General features: G+C 39.4%; 1 protein-coding gene and 1 long non-coding RNA gene across 5 annotated transcripts in view; one reads left to right on the top strand and one right to left on the bottom strand.

The window, feature by feature from the left end:
* Positions 1-16,010, bottom strand: part of Taf1 (TATA-box binding protein associated factor 1) — a 78,057-nt gene extending 62,047 nt beyond the window's left edge. For 2 of the 4 annotated variants that reach the window (XM_027935810.2, XM_071606756.1), the window contains exons 1-14: positions 15,820-16,010; positions 14,804-14,918; positions 14,552-14,668; positions 9,876-9,995; positions 8,679-8,857; positions 8,055-8,273; positions 7,416-7,634; positions 6,870-7,077; positions 5,253-5,429; positions 4,649-4,776; positions 4,444-4,551; positions 4,133-4,306; positions 3,092-3,265; positions 2,789-2,893 (exon numbers count right to left, since the gene is read on the bottom strand). In XM_027935810.2, the coding sequence (XP_027791611.2) occupies positions 2,789-2,893; positions 3,092-3,265; positions 4,133-4,306; positions 4,444-4,551; positions 4,649-4,776; positions 5,253-5,429; positions 6,870-7,077; positions 7,416-7,634; positions 8,055-8,273; positions 8,679-8,857; positions 9,876-9,995; positions 14,552-14,668; positions 14,804-14,918; positions 15,820-15,999 (2,223 nt within the window). In that variant the 5' untranslated portion in view covers positions 16,000-16,010. Of the gene's footprint in view, positions 1-2,788; positions 2,894-3,091; positions 3,266-4,132; positions 4,307-4,443; positions 4,552-4,648; positions 4,777-5,252; positions 5,430-6,869; positions 7,078-7,415; positions 7,635-8,054; positions 8,274-8,678; positions 8,921-9,875; positions 9,996-14,551; positions 14,669-14,803; positions 14,919-15,819 lie in introns of all 4 variants that reach the window. The other 2 variants (XM_071606755.1, XM_027935809.3) reach the window with 1 other exon arrangement.
* The window catches only part of LOC139703090 (uncharacterized), a 639,290-nt gene that overhangs the window by 483,525 nt on the left and 131,931 nt on the right, over positions 1-23,834 (top strand). The window lies entirely within an intron of this gene.

Consider the following 23,834-nt stretch of genomic DNA (forward strand, 5'->3'; position numbering starts at 1 on the left):
TTGCCAGCCTTAACAACTTAGCAAGACCCTAAACAACTTAGTGAGATCCTGCTGTAAGATCATTGGTAAAAAGTACCTGCAGGGTTCAATCCATAGAGTGTGTGTGTGTGTGTGTGTGTGTGTGTGTGTATACACACACACGCATATATATATATATATATATATATATATATATATATATATATAGTCAGTGCATTAGTTAAAAAAAATTAGAAAAAAACAATTAATGAAACAGCATGCCAGAGAAGACGACTAAACACTAGAAAAGAGGAGGACAGGGGACAATAAGGAAATATTAAATGTAGTTTAAGTAGAAGCCAAATGGGGATCAACGGAAGAAGTCTACGAGTCTAGGAAAAGCCTTCCCAGAAAATCCTAGAAGCTGACAGAAAGGGGACAATCTTCATTATACAGGTGAGAAAAGTTCTGAATATGAAATATAGACAGAAAAAGGATTACAAAAAGACATTAAAGGATCTTCAAGAGATTACAAAAGAATGGGTGTGGTGGAGCAACCCTGTAATCCCAGAAATTCCAGCAACTTGGGAGGCTAAAGAGGAGGATCTCAAGTTTAAGGACACCCTGGAGAACTTAGACCCTGTCTCAAAACAAAATTTTTAAAAATGGGCTGGTGCCAGCACAGTGGTACATGCCTGTAATCCCAGCAGCTTGGGAGGCTGAGGCAGGAGGATTCCCAAATTCAATGCCAGCCTCAGTAACTCAGCAAGGTTCTAAGCTGCTCAGTGAGACCCTATGACTCAATGGTTAAGCACCCCTGGGTTCAATCCTTAGTACCCCCCCAAAAAAACAGAATGGGTTAGGGTTGTAGTAGCTCAGTGGTAAGGCATCCCTGAGTTCAGTCCCCACTGCCACTAATAAAATGAGTCTACAAAGGAAGGGCATGGAGGGGGCAGGGTGCAATGGCACATGCCTGTAACCCCAGCGGCTCAGGAGGCTCAGACAGGAGGATCACAAGTTCAAAGCTAGCTTCAGAAATTCAGCAAGGCCTAAGCAACTAAGCAAGACAATGTCTCCAAATAAAAAGTAAAATAAGGTGGGGATGTGGCTCAGTGGTTAAGCACCCCTGGTTCAATCACGAGTACCAAAAAAAGGAGAATGGAACCAGGCATGGTGACATATGCCAATGATATTAACAACTTGGAAGGCTGAGACAGAGTTGTAGGTCCAAGACCAGCCTGGGGGCTGTGGTTGTGGCTCAGTGATAGAGCACTTGCCTAGTATGTGTGAGTCATTGGGTTCAATTCTCAGCACCCACATATAAATGAATGAATAAAACAAAGGTGATGGACCTTTGTTTTATTCATTCATTTATAAGACTATTTCTATTAAGAAAAAAAGGACCAACCTGAACAGCTTAATGAGAGATCCTGTCTGAACATAAAATTTGAAAAGGGCTAGGGATATAGCTCAGAGGTACAGTGCTTGCCTAGCCTGTATAACCCATTAAGTTCAATCCCGGTACTGCAAAAGAGGGAAGGGGGGAGGTGGGAAGAGGAGGAAGGATAGATTGTGGTAAGGGGCTAGAGAGTGTAGCCCAGTGATAGAGCACAAGCTTTCTAAGGCCCTAGGTTCTATCCCTAGCAACCCACACACTTGCACACACGCACACACCCTTAAAGAGAAATGGAATATAGATGTAAAGGATAAAGAAAAAACTGAAGGATACACAATAACAATAGTGAAATAAATTAGGTAAAAGAGTAAGGAAAATGGCAAAGATTGCCCAAAGAAATGAGACAAGGCTGGGTTGTGGCTCAGTGGCAGAGCACTTGCCTAGCATATGTGAGGCACTGGGTATTTCTCAGCACTGAATATAAATAAATAAGGTAAAGGTCCATTGACAACTAAAAACTTTTTAAGGAAAAAAGTAAAAAAAAAATAAAAAGAGAGAGAGACAAAAATCAAGGTAGAACAATGCTAGAGAGTTCCTCACAACATCTATGGACCTCCATACTTTCCCTTAAATATGCAAAAACTATTATCAGTGTACCCAATACCCATTAGAACAAAAAATAAAAAGCATATTTCATTATCATAGGACTATAGATGGTCCAAGTATGGTCCAATACTCAAAAAGATCACAACTCATTACCAAAAAGTACCAATTTTACACAAAGGAATTAAACATTCATAAATTACATTACATACACACTAACAAGCACACACAGACTTTGGAAAGTGAAAATATTTTCTCTCCCCATGTGGTTTGCACATAGTAATTTCCAGCAAGCCTGGGAGGGAAATGAGCAATACGAACTCAGAGCAAGGATCATGAACCTGCCTGTTCCAGATTAAGGGGAACTGTCTGGAAGATGTGGCAGTTGTTCCAATCCTACATTAACTTCCATATGTCACACAGATATTACTGGGCTTATCAGTGTGTATTTATAGAAATCTTCTTTATTTAGCCTCAGAATAATGCAATTAGGGATTGGGGGTGTGTAGTTCAGTGGTAGAGCACTGTTCAGTGTTTAAGAGACCCTGGGTTCAATCACCAGCACCCCCCCCCCCCACACACACACACACACACACACAAAAAAAAAAAAAAAAGGAAGGAAAAACAAAATCAAAAACCCCACCCATCATTAAGGGCCAGTTTTAAGAAAAAGATTATTTAAAAAAATTTTTAGATTATACAGATCTTTGCTATACTTTATATACATGTAACAGTATCTCAATCAATTAGAATTGGTTCTTTCTGGGCTAACTAGCTCCTTATCTGTCAATTTCCCTAGCAAAAGAATAAGAAATAGAAAGAATTCTTCACCTGTAGTAATTGGCCAGGATGGAGAGAACCCAGAAAAGGAGATGTATGGCAGTAAACAGTTTCCCCATATTTACAATCTGGAGCTCCAGGATCTTTTCCAGGTTTCTATGAGAAACACAGCAAACTAAAATTACTATTACAGGATATAATCAATAAACCAATACATAATATTACATGAGCATAGCACTTATTAACAAATATTGGTGCTCCCAAGAAATTTATAATATAAATAACTACATATTCACAGATCACTGATATGTAATTACAGCTACAGTAATAAAATTTTTTTGAGCAAAGACTCACCCGTTTATAATAGTTTTTTATCTTGGTTGCCATGCCAACTTGCATCATTAAAGGTCCATTTTCCTCACTGTATTCTGCAAGAATAAGATCTCCATCTTTGCCTGTGAGGTCCTGAGGTGTGCGCATAAAAAACATCTCTCCACCACCGGAAGCTTGCCTCTCTTGTTCTCTCATCTGTCCAGAACAAAGAAAATACAGTCCAGCTACTGACAGGACAATAACTATACACACTGATGTTATTCAATCTGAGAAAACATAAAAAATATTTTACCTTGCTATTTTTTCAATTCCATTGTGAAAAATTTTCAAACATTAGTAAAACTGAAAAAACAGTTCTATGAATACCTATTATCCCACTACCTAGATATAACTTCATATTTTTCCATATTTGTCTATAACTATCTCTCTATAATTCTTCTGAACCATTTTTGAAGGCTGTAAGTCACTACAATGCTTTACTTGAAGTATTTTCCTATATATCTCCTAAGAATTAGGATGTTCTCCTAAATAACCAAAATAAAATTTCATCACATCTATGAAAATAAACAATTCCTTAATATAATATCTAACACATTCCAAATTTACATCACAATTTTTTTAAAATACATTTATTTATTTATTTTTATGTGGTGCTAAGGATCAAACTCAGTGCCTCATACATGAGAGGCAAGTGCTCTGCCTCTAAGCCACAATCCCAGCCCCACAATTTTTTTTTTTAAATATTTATTTCTTAGGTGTAGATGGACTCTACACAATGCCTTTATTTTTATGTGGTGCTGAGGATCGAACCCGGGTCCCGCCGGTGCTAGGCAAGCACTCTACCGCTGAGCCACAATCCCAGCCCCTACATCACAATTCTTTCATAATTACTTTTTAATTTTTTTTAGTTGTAGATGGACACAATATCTTCTTTTAAATTTTATTTTTATGCGGTGCTAAGGACTGAACCTAGTGCCTCACACAGGCTAGGCAAGCACTATACCACTGAGCTACAACCCCAGCCCTTATAACTTCTTTTTTCTAACCAGGATTAAGATATACCTTGGCCTTCTTTTTTATGTGTTTTAGCAAAGGCTGGACTGAGTGGGGACCTGGCTGAGATAGTGCTCCAAAGGAATACTTTTTCAGAGGAGGGCGATGAAACTGCCGAAGTTTGATGGGACCCATGTGTGTGGGGAAGAATGGCTGTCGTAATTCCACAGCAGGAATTGAGTGCTAAAATGGGAAATACAAAATTTAAAATTAAGTACTGATTTAAATTAGTAAATTAGCCAAGGTAAGATCTACCCATATCCTTCATCAGAACAAAGCTGTGGGATCCCCTCCACCACAGAAAAGATGCTTATTTGTACCTGAATAATATTCCCTCCGAAAGTACCTCGAAGACCCTGTTGCTTGGGGTAATAATACTCATCATTGGAGAGATTCCAGGGATCTTTCACTTCTGGCTGAGACATGTTCTAATGATAGACCATAAAATAAACCTTAGTCAGACTACCCTTCTCCATTTCCTTTGTTTCTTCTTCTAAACCCCAAGTCCCTTTTCTCTTATCAGACCTGCTGTGGTTCTTCCTTAATGACTCCTGTTTTCCCTAAGAGAATTCGACTCTTCTTTAGAGATGATTCTTTCTTACTCTCCTTAGAGGGAGAATTAGAAGTAGCCTCCTCCTTCTCATCAGGAATCTCTGGGGATAAAACAAAAATGACTCTGGAATTGCTATCCCTGATTTACATTACCTACTGACATATCTGAAGTTCCTAAAGATATTCCCAGACCATTTCTAGTCCACAATTCACTCTATATGCGGGACATCTTTTTTCTCCATATTTTTATTGGTGCATGGTAGTTGTACATAATGGCGGGGATTTGTTGTTACATATTTGTACATGCACACAAAATAACAATATAATTTGGCCAATATCAATCCCCACATGCCTGACCTCTTAAAAGAGCTACTTTCTCACATTCCTACATGAATTTTCCCTAAATGATACACACAAACTAGAAACAGAGCCACAACTCTGCTCTCTCAAACTGTTACCTATAAATTTATAGTTTTGACCTTCTCCAACCCTTCAGATTTCCTCTTGTCCCTTAACTTTAGCAGCAAGCTATCAAAGATTTTTAGAGAAAGTACACTGGCCTCTGCCAGTAACATACCCAAAATGAGGTTTTCATCATTGGGATCAAGTGTCAAAACCGGAGGCTCCAACAGCCGGGGCATGGCCTGTGCATCCCAAATAATATTGTCCTCCCAGCGTCCATACACCAGATCCTCATTGTCAATGGGGAAAATGGAATACCAAGGTTTGTCATCATCCAGAGTAGCTGTAAAACCTAGTCAAAATAGGAAGAAAAAACAGGAATAGACAAAACTTTTATGCCACTTTCAATCATCATTCTAAGCAAACAGAAAGCAAATGTAGCTACTAAAAAGGAGCCTATTTGATACAATGTATCTCAATTTTTACAAATTGTTGCAGACAAAATGTTCATTATAATATCGTTTCTAATAGTCAGCCCAAATGTTTAATAAAGGACTGGCAAAGTAAATTATGGTAATAAAAGATATGTTAAAACATGCTAACAGTTGGGCACAGGTGCATGCTTATGAATCCCAGAGGCTCGGGAGGCTGAGGCAAGAGGACTACTGAGTTCAAAGCCAGCCTTTACAACATACTGAGGTCCTAAGCAACTCAGTGAGACTCCATCTCTAAATAAAATACAAAAAAAGAGCTGAGGGTGGGTTCAAAACCCAGTACCAAAAAAAAAAAAAAAAAACCCTTGGGAAATTTAGAAAGGTACAAAGAAAATTGAAGTTGTCTGTAATCTTACAAATCAGAAATAACTACAGTGAACCCTTAGTATATTTCCTTTTAGTAAGCTTTCTGGTTATAGAGACTTCTGCTTCTTTCATTTTTATAAATGGCCTATCAGGTATACCGTTTCTTTTTTTTTTTTTTTTTTCATTTAAAATATTTCCCATGTCATTAAACATTTTTACAAAATCTATGAAATGACATAGAAAAATATGCTGAGAAAAGTACAATATACAAAACCGTACATACAGAAATGAGCTCAAATATGCATACACATACATCAAAACAGAAGTCAAGGAAAACACATCAAAATTTTAACGTGATAATCTCTGGATAGATTACTGGTGATTTTCTTTCTGACACTATATTGTATTTTCAAAGTGCTCTACATTAAACATGGCATACTTTTTAAAAACCTATTTAAGATAAAAAGCAAATTCTAAGATTGCAAAGATAAAGGGGCTTTTTAGGGGCTGGGGTTGTGGCTCAATGGTAGAGCACTTGGCTAGGATGTGTGATACTCAACACCACATAAAGAAATAAAAAAAAACTAAATTTGAAAAAATTTAGGCTTTAGAAACAAAAGTATACTATAAAGCTTTGTTAACTTCAAAATGGCTGTCACATTTTTCTAATAAGAAACCAGAATGGGGGCTGGGGTTGTGGCTTCAGAGGTAGAACACTCGCCTAGCATAAGTGAGGCTCTGGGTTCAAGCCTCAGCACCACATAAAGTAAAATAAAAACACTGTGTCCACCTACAACTAAAAAATATTTTAAAAAAAGAAACTAGAATGGGCTGGGGACATGGCTCAATGGTAGAGTGTTTGCCCAGCAAGTGTGAAGCCCTGAGTTCAATCCTCAGCACTACCAGAAGAAAAAATATGAAAAAAAAAGAAAAATAATTTGGACTAGAATCAGAGCTCAGACCCAAAACAAAGAGCCATCACAGAAGCACACCTTGCTGAACATTGTAAGCCATAGCATTCCTAGTCATACTGGAAGGAAGCCAGCCTGCCAGGCTTGCACGCTGAGGTTTTGTCCCTTTGTGTTTGACATCCTCCCCATCCCAGATGATATCATCCTCCCAATGCAGCTGTGTCACCATCAGGAAGTTTTCATCAGCCAGAAGATCAGTGCCATTGCTTTCCTCAAGTTTCCTAAATTCCTGTAGAAGTAGGAAAGGAACAAGCCCTTGATTGGTCAGTTCCCACTCCAAATCCCACACCAGAGATACACGAGACATATCAAAAGTGGTACTTAAGAGAACCACCTTATAACAATATATTTTTCCTCTCCCACTCCTAGTTTGGAACAGCTTATTTCACAAACAGAATCCTTAGAATGAGGGCTATTACCAGGATGATATACCATACCAAACCAAGCAAAAGCCTTAAACACCTATACTTCCTACCACATATCTCCCCTTCTAAAAAGCTTAGGGAAAAAAAAAAAAAAAGGTGATAAGAGTACTAAGCACAGATTCCTTTTTTCAGTGTTTCTTACCTCCATCATTCCACATTTTATCACAGGTTCATGTTCAGTCTTTCTCAATTTGAAGCCATAGTCAAATCCACTGCCATCTTCAGGGACACTTAGCATATCATACCACAGTCGGGCAGGCCCATAACGCCACTCAGCCACTCTTGGTTTGGTATCTGTCACTTTATCTATATCTCCAGTTGACTGGGAGAACTTGGACTCCACAGGAGCCATCATTGTGATCTGTAACAGAGCAAGGAAGTCAAAAGGGGAGAATTTCCCTATCCCAGATATCCTAAGTCTATAGGGAACTAACAATCAAAAGGAGAACTTAGAGGAGTCAAGAAGATGATTCTTGACTAGGAATCTTTACCTGGAGTTAGAATGTAAAAAACGGAGGTATACTATGGCACATTCTGCCTCTTATTCAAACTTTCTTATTCAGCACTATATCACCATACTTGCCTGCGACTGCTACTCCCACCCAAATCAAATACTATTACACCAAGGAAGGGACAATTGTTGTACCTGACTCATAATTAATCACTGATAATTAGCACAAAACTCTGCCTGATGAGGTGTTATTTCCAATTTTGACATAAGCTAGGGAGAATTGTATGTTTTCTCCTTATAGGCCTTAACCCAGGTCTTTGTGTTGCCTACTTCATCATCAGAGAGACACTGCTCTGGAGGTGGTGGTGGAGCATAGTCATAGTTCCACAAAGACTTCTGGTTGACTTCTGATTCTACTGAACACTCCACTTCCTGGATCTGTTCTTCCTGTATCAGCTCCCGATGCTTCTTTTTTCTCTTTCTCCGAGCACTCCGCCAAACTGATGGGACATTCTTCCCTGGTCCAAAAAGACGTAAGAACCGTAACACCTAGAACACAGGACATATTACTATGTCAGAGACTCAATGTCAGATAGGAAATAGCAGCTTTTTTGTTTGAAAACTCCCAAGGGATCTATTCTACTATAGAGAAATTGAGGAATGCTACATTCAGATTTATAAAATACATAACAAAAGTAATGTTCTCTTAATAATTTGGACTAGTTCTTCTGAGATAATAGGACAATTTCTAATAAGAACACATGTCCTATAAAAACATACACAAGTTCAAAAAAAGACCTAACATAGCATAAACAGCTTTTATATAGACAATTATGTTACTGAATAAGGAAACCCTTAAGTCCTATTCATTCTATACTCAGCATCTGAACAACAGAACTCAGTATCTGGAAAAGGTCAGTGGTTTGCAGTATGGACACTCTCCATAGTAAGTACCTTTCCAGGCCGAAACTCTGGAAAAAGTTCTGTGACACTCGGCAACAACTTGGTGGCATCGTGCTGCATAATCCCAGCCAATGGTAAGGTCAGCTTTCCATCCTCAGATTCTGCCTGTGTTGCTTCCTGAGGTCCCATCTCAGATTCTGAGTCAGAGGAACTACTGAAGTCCACTTTCTCTGAGGCCAAAGAGGAAGGGGCAATGATGGAGGGCAAGATGATGCCTTCTCCATCTTCAGACACTGCAACAAGGAAGAAAAACGCCTTTGGCATGTAACTGTTAGCATAATTCCTCAAATTCAGTCAATACCCACTCTAGGCTAAATGCATGGCTTAATGGCAGGGGATAGAGTCCCAAGCACCCAGATTACTAGTTTGCAACCCAGAAAACTTATCCAACTAATTTCTTCCCACCATGCCCAACCAACTCACCTTGTACCTGGTACCCTAGGGTTGTGACGAGAGAAAACAAACACTATTACTACATTTACTACTTTCCATAAGTGACCAATATTGTGCCCAATGTAACCAAAAGCAAAATAATGTAATACTTATAATTTATATCAGTCAGGTCCTATGCTGTCCAGTTCAGTAATCCATAAAATGGAGAATTTTAAGCCCACAGGATAATGATGAGATTGTTTGGCGTAAAATAAAATCTACGCACAAAGTTAACAGTGACATTCAGCCTCCAGACTAAAAAAGAAATGGCTTAAAACTCCAACAGGAAAAAATTTGGGTTAACATATCACCAAAATACAGGAGACCAAAGGTGTTCTTCCCAATCAAGCCCATGACAAGGTTATTACTGTTATATTCTAGATTATCTCTTTTGAACAGGTAGTTTCTAAATGTGAGTATGCAAATTAGTTGCAACAGAAATTCTTGGGAAAGTCTTTTTTTCCCCTGTGGGAAAAGTGTTTGAAAATTCCTGGGTTCTACCCCAGATTCTCTCAATCAGACATTCCAAGAGTGAGAGTAAGCTGTCATTTTTAAAGACTTGAGATAATTCTGATAAGCAGTCAGATTTGAGAATCACTGACCTAAACTACTACTTCTTGACTGCAGAATAATTCTGATAAGCAGTCAGATTTGAGAATCACTGACCTAAACTACTACTTCTCATACGGGTAACAAAAGCCTGGATTTATGAATGTAAATTTGTTCCTTGAACAATAACAGACAGTCTTTACTTACCACCAGTAATAGCATCCTGGTCCTTATCTTTCTTCACTGGTCCTGGTGGTGGAGGTGGAGGAGGCATCAACTTGTAATCAATGTCTTCACAATCAGCATCATAGTCATCTTCATCATAATCTAAAAAAAAGAAAGTATTACCTCCTCAACATCCAGAATGGTGGACAACAGCCTTGAGCTTCCTTGCCATTTGATAATTTAAAGCACAATAAGAAGCACTATACATAGCCTTTAAGAATACACAGAACGCCAGGTGCACTGGCACACACCTATAATCCTAGCAACTCGGGAGGCTGAGGCAAGAGGATCATGGGTTCAAAGCGAGCCTCGGCAACAGCGAGGCACTAAGCAACTCAGTGAGACCCTGTCTCTAAATAAAATGCAATAGGGCTGGGGATGTGGCTCAGTGGTTGAGTGCCCCTGGTTTCAATCGCAGGTACCAAAAAAAAAAAAAAACCAGAAGATGTAGCTTCTGCCTTCAAAAAAGATATTACTTCATGGTTTTAGCCAAATGCTTACTACCTCATACAGAACATGAGAAAGCTTCAAAAGCTATTTGAAATCTTTTACTGATTAAACTCCAGGGCTTTGTGCATGTGAGGCAAGCATTCTACCAACTGAGCTATATCCCCATCCCCCTTTTCCTAATCATATTGTTTACTTCTGTTTTATCTTCACCCTGCTCAATCTCATAATTGAAATGAAGAATTTTCTTGTCAGTTTCTCATAAGATCAGATTTTATTCTCATCTCCCAAGTCTTGGACAGTCTTTTTTTGCAGTTTATTATTATTTTCACTGCTCTCTAACCACCAGCAACACTTAATACTTGGTCCTGAATGCTCTTTTATTCTCCTGCATAATCCCAAATTCCTTTTCTCAATAATTGCCCTTACCAGTCCCAAACCCAAATCTGTATTATTTTGCCCTGATTTAGCACATCTATAATTCCACCATATCTGTTACTGCCCATAGAACTTTACTACTCAGATATCCCCTTCTGTTACTATCAATGCCACATCCATCCTCATTCTCCCACCTTATGATTTTAGTCGACTTTCTCCTTGATCAGTCTCTCAAGCTGCTTTGTATGTTTTTCCAATCAATCATTAGTGCAGTAATTACAATTTTCATTCATTAAGCTTCCATTATGTGCTGGGAATTTTTAGCTATTTTATATATAATCTTCTTAATAATGATACAAAATAGGAATTATTCTGTATCTCATACTCTGTATCTCATATTCTGTATTAAGTCATACTGATGCGGTATCAGTATTGCTCAAGTTTGACCCTGGCTATCATTTTCCACAACTGTCACCCTACTCCAGACATTGAAAACTTTACATCTAGCCTGTGAGAACAGTCTCCAAGTTAGTCAGTCACTTTTGCTCTTTAATCAAAACTCCAGAGCAACAAATAACACTTTTCTAAACTATCACTTACAGAGCATCTACCACAGTACTATACTATGTAGGCACTTTCAAATCAAAATTCTCATAAGGCCTATTTGGGGGGAGCTATTGGGGACTGAACTCAGGGGCACTCAACCACTAAGCCAAATTTCCAGCCCTATTTTTTTATTTTATGTAGAGACAAGGTATCATGGAGTTGCTTAGTGCCTCACTTTTGCCGAGGCTGGTTTTGAACTCGTGATCCTCCTGCCTCAACCTCCTGAGCTGCTGGCATTAGAGGAGTGCACCACCACATCTGGCTCCCAAGGCTTTTTTTTTTTTTTTTTTTTTTGATGCTGGGGATTGAACCCAGAGCCTTGTGCATGCAAAGCAAGCACTCTACCAACTTGAGCTATATCCCCAGCCCTCACAAGGCATTTTAATGAGATCAACATTATCACCAACAAGAAAACCAAGAGATTATTACAAATGAGAAAGCCAAGCCTCAGAGACCACATAACTTGCCCACAGTCACACTAAATATGAGTTGTAATTTGAACCTATGACATTCTGAACCCAAGTCCATTTCTTTTTCATTATACCACCTGCTTCTCACTTAACGGTCTATGTTGATTTACAATTCTTTACGGTATCAAATTGCAAGTAATGTATAAAGGTACTAAAAAATTGTTCTATACTTGTTTTTTGCTACTCAGAAGTTTTCCATTACTTTTAAGAAAACTTGCTGACCAATTTCCCCATATTACTTACTTACCATCCCTAGTAAAGACAAGAAAATTGAACCTGAAAAATCAGAGCTGCTGCCACTTCCCCTTTAGCCTAAGCCAAGGTGCTCAAAAATAATAGGTATGCAATTTGACAGTAATTGTAGTATTCCACCAAAACTAAACTAAACACTCTAGCTGGGCATAGTGATGCACACCTGAATCTCAGCAACTCAGGAGGCTGAAGCAGAAGGATTCCAAGTTCAAGGCTAGCCTCAGCAACTTAGGCCCTCAGCAATTTAGCAAGACCCTGTCTCAAAATAAAAAAGATCCAGGGATGTAGCTCAGTGGTAAAGCACCCCTGGGTTCAATTCCCTGTAGAAAAAACAAGTAAATGTAACACTATACACAAACATGAGCTAATGGTTGGCTTGTTTTATATACTATGAAAATTTGTTTTATATTTGTTTATTCCATTGTCCCCAAAATAACAGTATCCCTGAAGGCACAGCATACAACTAATATTTTTCATGGGTTACTTCTTATGTTTGTATGCCATTAATTCTCTTTTTATAAGTAGTACCCAAATCCATTCACAGGCCCTCAAAAAAACTAAGCTCAAGTATTTTTTTAATACCTTTATTTATTTTTATGTGGTGCTGAGGATCGAACCCAGGACCTCACACATGCTAGGCAAGTGCTCTACCGCTGAGCCACAGCCCCAACTCCACTAAGCTCAAGCATTTATAAAGGTTTTATCTGCATTTCTCAAGAGCACAAAATCTAATTTGAAGAGGTGGACAATAAAAAACAATTTCACATAAAAGTTTCAAGCAGTGAGAGATAGCACAGGGCACTACAAGAATAAACTATGATCAACCACTTTAAATTCAAGATCTCGAAACAGAGCTCTAAAAGATTAAAAATAATGGATTTTATTACCTTTGCATCATGTTGCCTATCAATGTTTACAGCATGAAACAGGTGCTCAATATCTAATGAACTGAATTCTTAAATTTTAGGATATGCCACACCACTAGCTAACTGCAGAACTTTTGATAGTTTCACATTTTACTGAAATTCTCTTCAAGTTGTCCTCATCCATTAGGATGCTAAGAATCGATAATCACTAAGTCATCTTCCAGCTCGATATATTTTTTTTTTTGGTAGGACTGGGGATTGAACTCATGGGTACTCTACCACTGAACTATATCCCGATTCTTTTTATTTTTTATATAAATAAAACTAAGCTATTCAGGCTGGCTTCAAATCTTTGATCCTCCTGCCTAAGCCTTTCAAATTCACTGTGGCTAGAGGTGGGAACAATCTTGAAATTCTGATTCTACAATGCAGCACCATACAATGGGGAGAAAATCTAATATTGTAAGCAAGCATACTGGTGATGAGCAGTTTGAGCCAGAAATTACAAATGCTCATTTGTATATGAAACTATATACTTAATCCTTTTTGTACTATCAATTCTTTGAGGACAAAGACTGAGCTTGTTTCATAGATGCCAACTTTTTTACTTGGGATTGAACTCAGGGGCAGTTTACCACTGAGTCACATCCCCAGCCCTTTTTTGTATTTTATTTAGAGAGAAGGTCTCACTGAGTTGCTTAGTGCCTCACTTTTTGCTGAGGCTGGCTTTGAACTCACGATCCTCCTATCTCAGCCTCCCAAGCTGCTGGGATTACAGACATGCACCACCACACCCAGCTCATAGACTCCAACTTTGAAAAGCATCTGAAAACAGTGCTATGCACCCTGTTAGTACTCAAATATCAGAGATCAAGAAAGAAAGCATTATCATCTTTATCATTGAGAATTTCAGACTTAACGGTATGAGGAATAGAAGCTTGAGTATGGCAAAACTGTCTGAAAACACACAAAAAAGGATAGCAGCTACTTGGAACTGACAAAGGGAGAAGAAGAGCAAACACGTAGAGAAGGAACAATGACAGGAGGCAGACAAGCGAAGTGCTAAGCAACTCAGTGAGACCCTGTCTCTAAATAAAATACAAAATAGGGCTGGAGATGTGGCTCAGTGATCAAGTGTCCCCGAGTTCAATCCATGGTACTCCCCTCCCCAAAATAAAGAAAGCAGGCAGAGGGCTGGGGATGTGGCTCAAGTGGTAGTGCGCTCGCCTGGCATGCGTGCGGCCCGGGTTCGATCCTCAGCACCACATACAAACAAAGAGGTTGTGTCCGCCAATAACTAAAAAATAAATATTAAAATTCTCTCTCTCTCTCTTTAAAAAAAAAAAAAGAAAGCAGGCAGAGAAACCAAAGCCCAAGCCAGACATGGTGGTATACTCCTGTCATCTCAGCGACTCAGGAGGCTTAGGCAGGAGGATCCCAAGTTCAAGGTCAGCCTCTGCAACTTAGCAAAACCCCATCTCAAATAAAGAAAATAAAAATAAAAGACTAGGGATACAGTTCAGTTTACAGCGCCCTTGGGTTCAATCCCCAGTTCCAAAAAAAAAAAAAAAAAAGAAAAGCCCAGACTACACACATAAAAATGCAATGGAATTCTATATTCAAGACACCAAAGAATCACCTGAGTGGCAAAGGGGCTGCAAGCTCCCCATTGTCTGCTGATATCTTCGGCTTTCATCTTCTGCTACCTCATTGATGTCTGAATAGTCCACAGCATCTTCTGTACTCCTAATCCAACCTATAAATAAAAAATGGGGAATCTCAAGAAATAGCCAAGGAATTCTCACTCCTTCAAATAGTTCCCTTTAAAAGTACATGTGCCCTAAGTGGCTAGCCTCCTCCCCCACCTTACTCCCCATAACCCAGACTTCACCTTCATCATTTACCAAGGCACCGTCAGTCCCAGTCAATTCTTCATTTGCAGTGAGTTCAGTGATCAGGCTGCCCAGACCCAAAGCCCCCAAGCCTGCCAGGTGCTTCTTACACTCCTGAAAAAGGGACAGCACCAGAATCGAAAGTAACAACTAAACCTGAGTGTCCCAGACTCCCTGGTTCATAACCACCATATATCCACATGAAAAATGATTCTGCAGTGTGCTTGCTAAATTCAAGAACTGTACAGTAAATCCACTAAACTCCACATTTATCAGGTCTTTATTAAATAAAGTACCATGTCCAATTTCATGGCCACACTTTAAGGTAACAGGACTATTCAAAGAACCACCACCAAGAACAGCAGTTCTCCAAATAAAGGCCAAAGCAACTGAGGTCATCCGGATTAGTGTGGGAGTGTTGTAGGGAAAGGGGAACACTGGTCAACATCTTTATTCCTTGAAAATAAATTGAAGGGAAATCAAAGCAGCTAGTTTCACTTGGGCACTGGTAACAATGTCATGAATGTCTTTGAACACACTGGGACCAGAAGAGGTCTGCCCGCTTCCCCTCGCCCCGATGGTTGTAACATTCACTTTTCTACTGCTTAGGGCTAGAACCCAAGGACTGTTGCAGGCTCTAGAGCCATCCAAGTCAGCGATGTCAAAAATGTAGTTTCAAAATTTTCCAAGGTTCTAATTTTAAAGGTTTGAAAGCAATTTCACTAGGTTCACCAATTGTTTGGTCAAGTAAAACGTAATCTCCAAAGCCACCCACCCCGCACCACAGACCTTCTTACTTGTCTCCTGTTTTCCCTCTTTTCTCCCCATCCTTGCCCATAACTGCACCCTCTCGCTCTACACTACTCTTTAATAAAATCTATGAAGATACAGTACTATTCGCTTTCGTTAATAACGTCTTCTATTCTCATTTCCTAAGCAGCCTCTACTCTGCTTGCTCCTTCTACTCTCCTTAGCCACACCACCCTCAGCCCTATCCCCACGCCCACCCCCTCACATCGTCCAAGACGTTTTCCCCCTCCAGCTGCCCAGCTCCATTGATGTTGCCGAAAAGGAAACCGGTTAAAGAAAATGGACCGCCTCCGGCAGAATCTTCATCGCTGTCCGTGTCGGACATGATGGCGGCAGTACTGCCGGCAGCGACTGCGGACAGCAGCAAATCCAAGCCTGGTCCCATAGACCGGAAATAAAAACATCAGTCGCACAGAAGTGACTAACAGGGCTCCTTGACCCTACGTGCCCCTACCGGAAGTTGAATAAGGGAAAAAGCAACCGGAAAGACCGGCTGTCCTACAGGGAAATAGATCGGTGTTACTACTTTACTAGCCGTTTTTGATTCGACCATGCGAGATCACGAGGCTGGGCGGGTGGGAAGCGGTTGGTCAAAGAAACTGTTCGGTCCCGCCCCCTCACGTATGCGCGTGCGTTCGCTTTGCACCGGAAAAGGGCAAAGCATCTTTCTCCATTCAGAAGGGATTGTGGAGTCACGTGGCCTGTGTCCTGGAAACTGCGGGTCACTACGTTACGATACTGGGAAGTAAGGGTAGGAATCGGTTCGTTTGTTTGGTGCTGCCTGCGATTTTACTGCTCCTTTCCAAAGTGAAATTTGCAGTGAATTGTTCAGGCAGCCCCCAGCTGTCGCAGAGGTATCGGTGCAAATTACTTGTTTTGAATTTACATTTCCCCTTAGTAATAGGTTTTCCCCACGACGTCTTACTTTCGGAAATGTGAAAGATTATTAAAATTAACTGGCTCTTCATCTAGATTGACAACGTTTTTCCCCTGAATCATTTGAAAGTGGGTTAGTGGGTTGGGGGGGGGGGGTGTAACTCGGTGGTCACGCAAGCACAGCCCTTGGGTTATTACCGGCAACGCAAAGAATTAAACACCAACATGGGTTCCTCAGTCCTAAAAGTTGTAATCTTACTATGTAACCACAGAACCATTATCACATCTTTAAAAACCAAGTCAATATATGTTTTAACATACACAGTATCTATTTACCTACTTGTCCTAATTGGGGCATTTTACATATTTTCCAATGCAGGATCCATAAATGCGTTGCGTTTTTTTCATCTCCCTTTAGGCCAAATCCACGTGCCTTTTTTCTTTGTTTTTCATGAGACTGGATTTTTGGGAATAATCCAAGCAATTTTCTTGAAAACATTACATGTCCTGAAGGTGATTGTTTCTTTGATTTGATTACATTTAAATATTGTACATGCCATAAGAAGGCACAATGTTGTCCCAATATTGGTGATACTAAATTTGATCATTTACATAAAGTGGTGACTGACAGATCTCTCCATGGTAAAGGCATGCTTCCCCCCTTCTGTAATGAAAAAGTAATCTATGGGTGACATTTTGAGATCCTGTGACTATTTAGTTCCAAATGCTGTTTTACCCAATGATTTTGATTGCCTGAATCAATTTTATTGGGAGAGCGCAAATGAGTGATTTTTCAAATTAAGTTCTTTCTACATTTATTAACTGAACTTATTCAGTAAACAAAGTATTACCTCCTTTCTTTTATTTTTCCTTATTATTTATTTATTGGTACTAGGGATTGAACATAGGGGCACTTTATCACAGAGCTACATTTCCAGTCCTTTTTTTGGGGGGGGGGGGTGTACCGGGAATTGAACTCAGGGGCACTCCACCACTGAGCCACATCCCCAGCCCTATTTTGTATTTTATTTAGAGACATGGTCTCACTGAGTTGCTTAGCGCCTCACCCTTGCTGACGCTGGCTTTGAACTCTTAAATCCTCATGCCTCAGTCTCCTGAGCAGCTGAGATTACAAAAGTGCACCATCATGGCCTGCTATTTCTAGTCGTTTTTTTTTTTTTTTTTTCTTAGTTTTAGGTGGACACAATGTTTTTATTTTATTTTTATGTGGTGCTGAGGATGGAACCCAGTGCCCCACACATGCTAGGCGAGAACTCTACCACTGGGCCACAACCCCAGCCCCTCTAGTCTTTTTTCTTTTTTATTTTGAGACAAGGTCTTGCTAAATTGCTTAGGGCCTTGCCAAGTTGCTGAGGCTGGCCTCGAATTTGAGATCCTCCTGCCTTAGCCCCCTGAGTAACAGATTACAGGGCTGCACCTTTCTTTAAGTACTGGGGATTGAACTCAGGGGCACTTAACTACTGATCTGCATCCCCATCCCCAGCTCTTTTTTTGTATTTTATTTAGAGCTGGGTCTCACCAAGTTGCTTAGGGCCTCAATAAATTGCTGGGGCTGGCTTTGAACTCAGGATCCTCCTGCCTCAGCCTCTCAAGCCACTGGGATTACAGGCATGCACCATCGTGCCTGACTGTATATTTCTCTAATGCTTTATAACATAGTACTATCATTGTTTTGATGCTCCAGTTGTCACAAATTTGTCCAGTGGGAAACACTTCAGTCCTTTTTACATGATCGTTAGTCTTTGAACACTTTTCTTCCTTCATGACACAATGTCTATCATGTTTTCTCTGTATATTCTCTGAACTGGAGCTAATAGCCATTTCTCAAAGGAGCCCTAGTTGCTTTTGTTTTTTATTGTTTGTTTGTTTTTGGTACCAGGGATTGAACTCAGGAACTCAACCACTAAGCCACATCCTCAGCCCTATTTTGTATTTTTATGTAGAATTCATGATCCTCCTGTCTCAGCCTCCAGAGCTACTGGAATTATAGACACGTGCCATCATGCTTTTTACTGGAGAATGGTGTTTAGAGGAGTGTCATTGCTTATCGACCTTTTCAGTGGAAAGAGCCAAAATAAGAAAATAATGAGTTTACACTAGTAATAGCTCCAACACCACAGGTTTTTCCTCACCTTTGTATGTGTATCTTGCTTCTCTTACCATGTAAACATTGGTTCCCAACACCAATATATTTACTGGTCAAAATTACAAACCAGGGGCCAGGCGTGGTGGCACACGCCTGTAATCCCAGTGGCTCTGGAGGCTGAGGCAGGAGGATCATGAGTTCAAAGCCAGCCTCAGCAAAAGTGAGGTGCTAAGCAATTCAATGAGACCCTGTCTCTAAATAAAATACATCATAGGGGTGGGGATGTGGCTCAGTGATCGAGTGCCTCTGAGTTCAATTCCTGGTACAAAAAAAATAAATAACCCATTAAGTATATACAAAGAACTGTGTTCCATTTTGCAAGCATATCTTACAGAGTGTTTATTTTCAGTTTAGTTAATTTTATATATAGAAAGTCAAATCTACATAAAAAGCTATTCCCATGCAGGCATGGTGGTGCATACTAGTAAACCCAGCAATGTGGAAGACTGAGGCAGGAGGATCACTAGTGTGAGGCCACCTTGGCAACTTAAGATTTAAAAATAAATTTTAAAAGGGTTGGGGATGTGACTTAGTGGTAGAGTGCCCATGGGTTAAATCCTGAATACCAAAAAATAAAAAGCCAATCCCACAGAAGTCTTGCTCCCTTGCCTGTAACCTCTATCCCATTCCCATCCATTATAAATAACCATTTCCTATAGTTTCTGGTATGTCCTATAGTTTGTTTTTCAAAAATAAACACATGGCTAGGAGTGGTAGTTCTCACCTATAAGAATTGCTGAGCTTGAGAGCTGAGGCAAGAGGATTGCAAGTTTAAAGCCAGCCTCAGCAACATAGTGAGGCCCTAGAAATTTAGGGAGACTGTCTCAAAAAGGGCTGAGGATGTGGCTTAGTGGTTAAGCACCCCTAGATTCAATTCCTGGTACAAAATAAATAAGCACATGTATATCTGTCTATATTCTTATTTTCCCCTTTTTTCCTTAACAGAAAAGGTAGCATGCTGTGTGTACTCTTTTCACCTTGCCTTTTTTCACTTAATAATATAAACTGGAAATCTTATTGTACCATTTCATAGAGCTTTTCCATATATATATTTGGTTCTGTGGATTAAACCCAGGGGTGCTTAACCACTGAGCAACATCCACAGCCCATATATGTGTGTGTGTGTGTGTGTTGTGTATAATTTATTATAGACAGGATCTCGTTGAGTTTCTAAGTACCTTGCTAAGGTGCTGAGACTGGTTTTGAACTGGTGATCCTCCTGCCTCAGCTTCCCCATCCTCTGGGATTATAGGCATGCACTACTGCACCAGGCCTTTTCCTCATATTTTTAATGGATACTTCATGGGAACAATGTTCTAACAGTAGTTAGACCAGGCACAATGGCACACATCTAGAATCCCAAAAACTCAAGCAACTGAGGCAGGAGGATCAAAAATTTGAAGCCAACCTGAATAACTTAGTAATTTTAATTTCTTTTTAAAAAATGGCTGGAGATGTATCTCAGTGGTAAAGTGGCTCTGCGTTTGATCCCCTGTACTGCCCAAAAAAAAAAAAAAAAGCAGTAGAATTGATCCTTTTTAAAATTTTTATTTATTTATTTGTAGTTCAACACAATATTGTTATTTTATTTTTATGTGGTGCTGAGGATCGAACCCAGCACCCTGCATGTGCTAGGTGAGTGCTCTACCACTGAGCCACAACCCCATCCCCTAGAATTGACCTTTTTGATGGTACTAGGGATCAAACCCAAGGCTTCAATGCATGCTGGGCAAGCACATTACCACTGAGCTACACCCCCCAGCCACTGAAATATATTTTTTTTTAAATATTTATTTTTTAGTTATAGATGGACACAATATATTTATTTCGTTTTTATGTGGCACTGAGGTTTGAACCCAGTGCCTCATGTGTGCTAGGTGAGCACTCTACCACTGAGCCACAACCTCAGCCCCTGAAATGTTTTTAATATACCTTTCATTAGTTATTTAATATACTATATTGCTTCTTAAATGCTTGTGCCTGAAGAAAAGCAGATTCAATGAGAGATAGATGGAGGCTTATAGGATGTGAAAGAGGACTTCAAATATATTATTGTTAAAGCCTCCTATCTTGACTCAAAACATGGTTTTAGGTTTGGGGGTGTAGCTTACTGGTAGTGTGAGCTTAGACTGTTCAAGGCCCTGGGTTCAGTCCCCAGCACCAACAAGAAAATGGTTTTTCATTCATATAACACATGACCCAGAAATTTCACTCCTACTTTTTCTACCCAACAATTGAAATCATATGTACAAGGATGTGGGGGAAAAAGTACACTCATACATTGCTGGTGGGACTGCAAATTCATGCAACCACTTTGGAAAGCAGTGTGGAAATTCCTCAGAAAACTTGGAATGGAAACAACATTTTACCCAGCTATCCCACTCCTTGGTTTATACCCAAAGGACTTAAAATCAGAATACCATAGTAACATAGCCACACCAATGTTTATAACAGCTGAATTCACAATAGCTAAACTGGAACCAACCTAGATGCCCATCAGTAGATGAATGGATAAAGAAACTGGTATATATACACAATCGAATATTACTCAGCATTAAAAAAGAATAAAATTGTGGCATTTGCAGGTAAATGGATGGAATTGGAGGATATTATGCTAAGTGAAGTAAGCCATTCCCAATGAATTAAAGGCTGAATGTTTCTCTCACTAGTGGATGCTGATCTATAATGGGGATGGAAGGGAAGAATGGAGGATCTTTGGATTGGGCAAAGGGGAGGGTGGGGAGAGGTTATGAGGGTAGGAAAGATGGTGGAATGAGGTAGATATCATTACCCTAAGTACATGTATGATTGCATAAATGGTGCGTCTCTACACCATGTACAACCAGATAATTGAAATGCTGCACTCCTTTTGTGTATGATGAATTGAAATGCATTCTGCTGTCATGTGCGACTAATTATAATAAAAAATAAGTAAAATCATATATACACAAAAAACGTTGTACATTGGGCTGGGGATGTGGCTCAAGCGGTAGCGCGCTTGCCTGGCATGCGTGCAGCCCGGGTTCAATCCTCAGCACCACATACAAAGAAAGATGTTGTGTCCGCCGAAAACTAAAAAAAAATATATATATATATATTAAGATTCTCTCTTTCTCTCTCTCTCCCTCTCTCTATCTTAAAAAAAAAAAAACATTGTACACACATATTAGTGATAATAAAAAGTGAAGTGAAAACCCAAATGTCCATCTGATGAATAGAGAAATAAGATATATTCATACAATGGAATATTAGCAATAAAAAGAAATTAAGTACTGATATGTGATATAAAATGGAATTTGAAGACATTATGCTAGATGAAGAGAGTTATAAAAGAAAGACTAGTGGTTGTCTAGGAATGGCAGTGGACTATTAACAGGGATAAACTGCATGAAGCATTCCTGGAGTCATAGAAATGTTCTAAAATTGCATTTTGGTGATGTTTGCACAACTAAATTTACTAAAAATTATTAAATTATACACTTGAAATAGGTGAATTTTATGGAGCTAAAACTATCCCTCAGTTTTACTGAGGGAGTATTTTGTTTTTATGGTGCAAGGTATCAAACCCAGGGCCTTGCACATTACTAAGCACATGCCTTACCAATGAGCTACATCCCAGCCTCAAAACTGTTTTTTTTTTTTAAACATCAGCCTCAGCAACTTAGATCTCTTCTCAAAATAAAAAATAAAAATACTGAGGATGTAACTTAGTGGTAGAACGCACCTGGATTCAATCCCTAGTACCAAGAAAAGAAACAACATGATTTTGCTCTTCCTTACTAGTACACTTAGTGTTAGTGCACTACACCATACCCAATTACCATCCAGAATTAGTCACACATTTTTTTTAAATAACACATAGGATATATTGCTGAGATAGTGAAAGGGGCAAAGGATATTAAGTGATGTGTATTTACACTTAGTCCCTAATGTAGTAGTGCTTGTAACATACAAAGACCTAAATTATTTACTAACTGTAGTTTGAGAAAAAAAAATTGCCTGCACAGAACTAACTGACCTGTTATTAGTGAGAATCTGGAAGAGAAGCTAAATCCTGAGGATGGATAAGTGGGGGCAAGAATGAGAGAATCAATATTAGAACACAGTTCCCTACCCTGATTATCTGGTAAAGAAAAACAAGTACAGTTACATGTTGGTGCACTGTGCAATATGACAGTTATAATTATTTCATCCTTTGCAAGTTGAAGAGAATTTAGAAAGCACTCAAAGAAGAACGGAGAGGAATTGCTTTGATTTTTTTCTGGTAAAATCAGAAAAGTTTATTATCATTTGTTTTGAATAATTTCAGCAAGTTGATCTTCATACAAATTCCTTTTAAATATAAAAACCAAGTTGTCAGTGTATACTCAAGACCATCAAATCAGTCCAGTATAAAAAGGACTCCTACTTAGACTTGAGGATTACACCTCCATTTATTAGAAGAAAACTGTTCGCCCACACAAAACCCAGGCCTACGTTTAGTAACTTGCTAGGCAAAAGTGGAGTAGGAGGCACTGTTAAATTAAAAGTCACTTAAGCGCCTTGCTTGCCTGTAATCCCACCAGCTTCGGAGGCTGAGACAGGAGAATCTCAAGTTTAAAGCCAGCTTCAACAAAAGGGAGGCACTAAGCAACTCAATGAGACCCTGTCTCCAAATAAAATAAAAAGTAGGGTTGGGGATGTGGCTCAGTGGTTGAGTGCCCCTGAGTTCAATCCCTGGTACCAAAATAAATAAATAAAAATCATTTGAAAAGATGACAGTAGGGCAGGGGTTGTGGCTCAGTGGTAGAGCATTTGCCTAGCACATGTGAGGCACTGGGTTTGATCCTCAGCACCACATAAAAATAAATAAATAAAGGTATTGTGTCCAACTACAACTAAAAAAAAATTTAGGAAAAAAAAAAAAGATGACAGTAACTTGGGCACAGGGGTGCACGCCATAATCCCAGCGGTTTGGGAGGCTGAGGCAGGAGGATCCCAAGTTCAAAGCCAGCCTCAGCAAATTAGTGAGGCACTAAGTAACTCAGGGAGAACCTGTCTCTAAATAAAATATAAAAAAGGGCTGGGATGTGGCTCAGTGATAAAGTATCTCTGGGTTCAATCCCCAGTACCAAAAAAAAAAAAAAAGACAGTAGCTAAACAGAAAGTTCCCCAAGAAGGGCTGGGGGTGTAGCTAT

This window comes from Marmota flaviventris, chromosome X (assembly GCF_047511675.1).
Source record: "Marmota flaviventris isolate mMarFla1 chromosome X, mMarFla1.hap1, whole genome shotgun sequence".
In the NCBI taxonomy this organism is placed as follows: domain Eukaryota; kingdom Metazoa; phylum Chordata; class Mammalia; order Rodentia; family Sciuridae; genus Marmota; species Marmota flaviventris.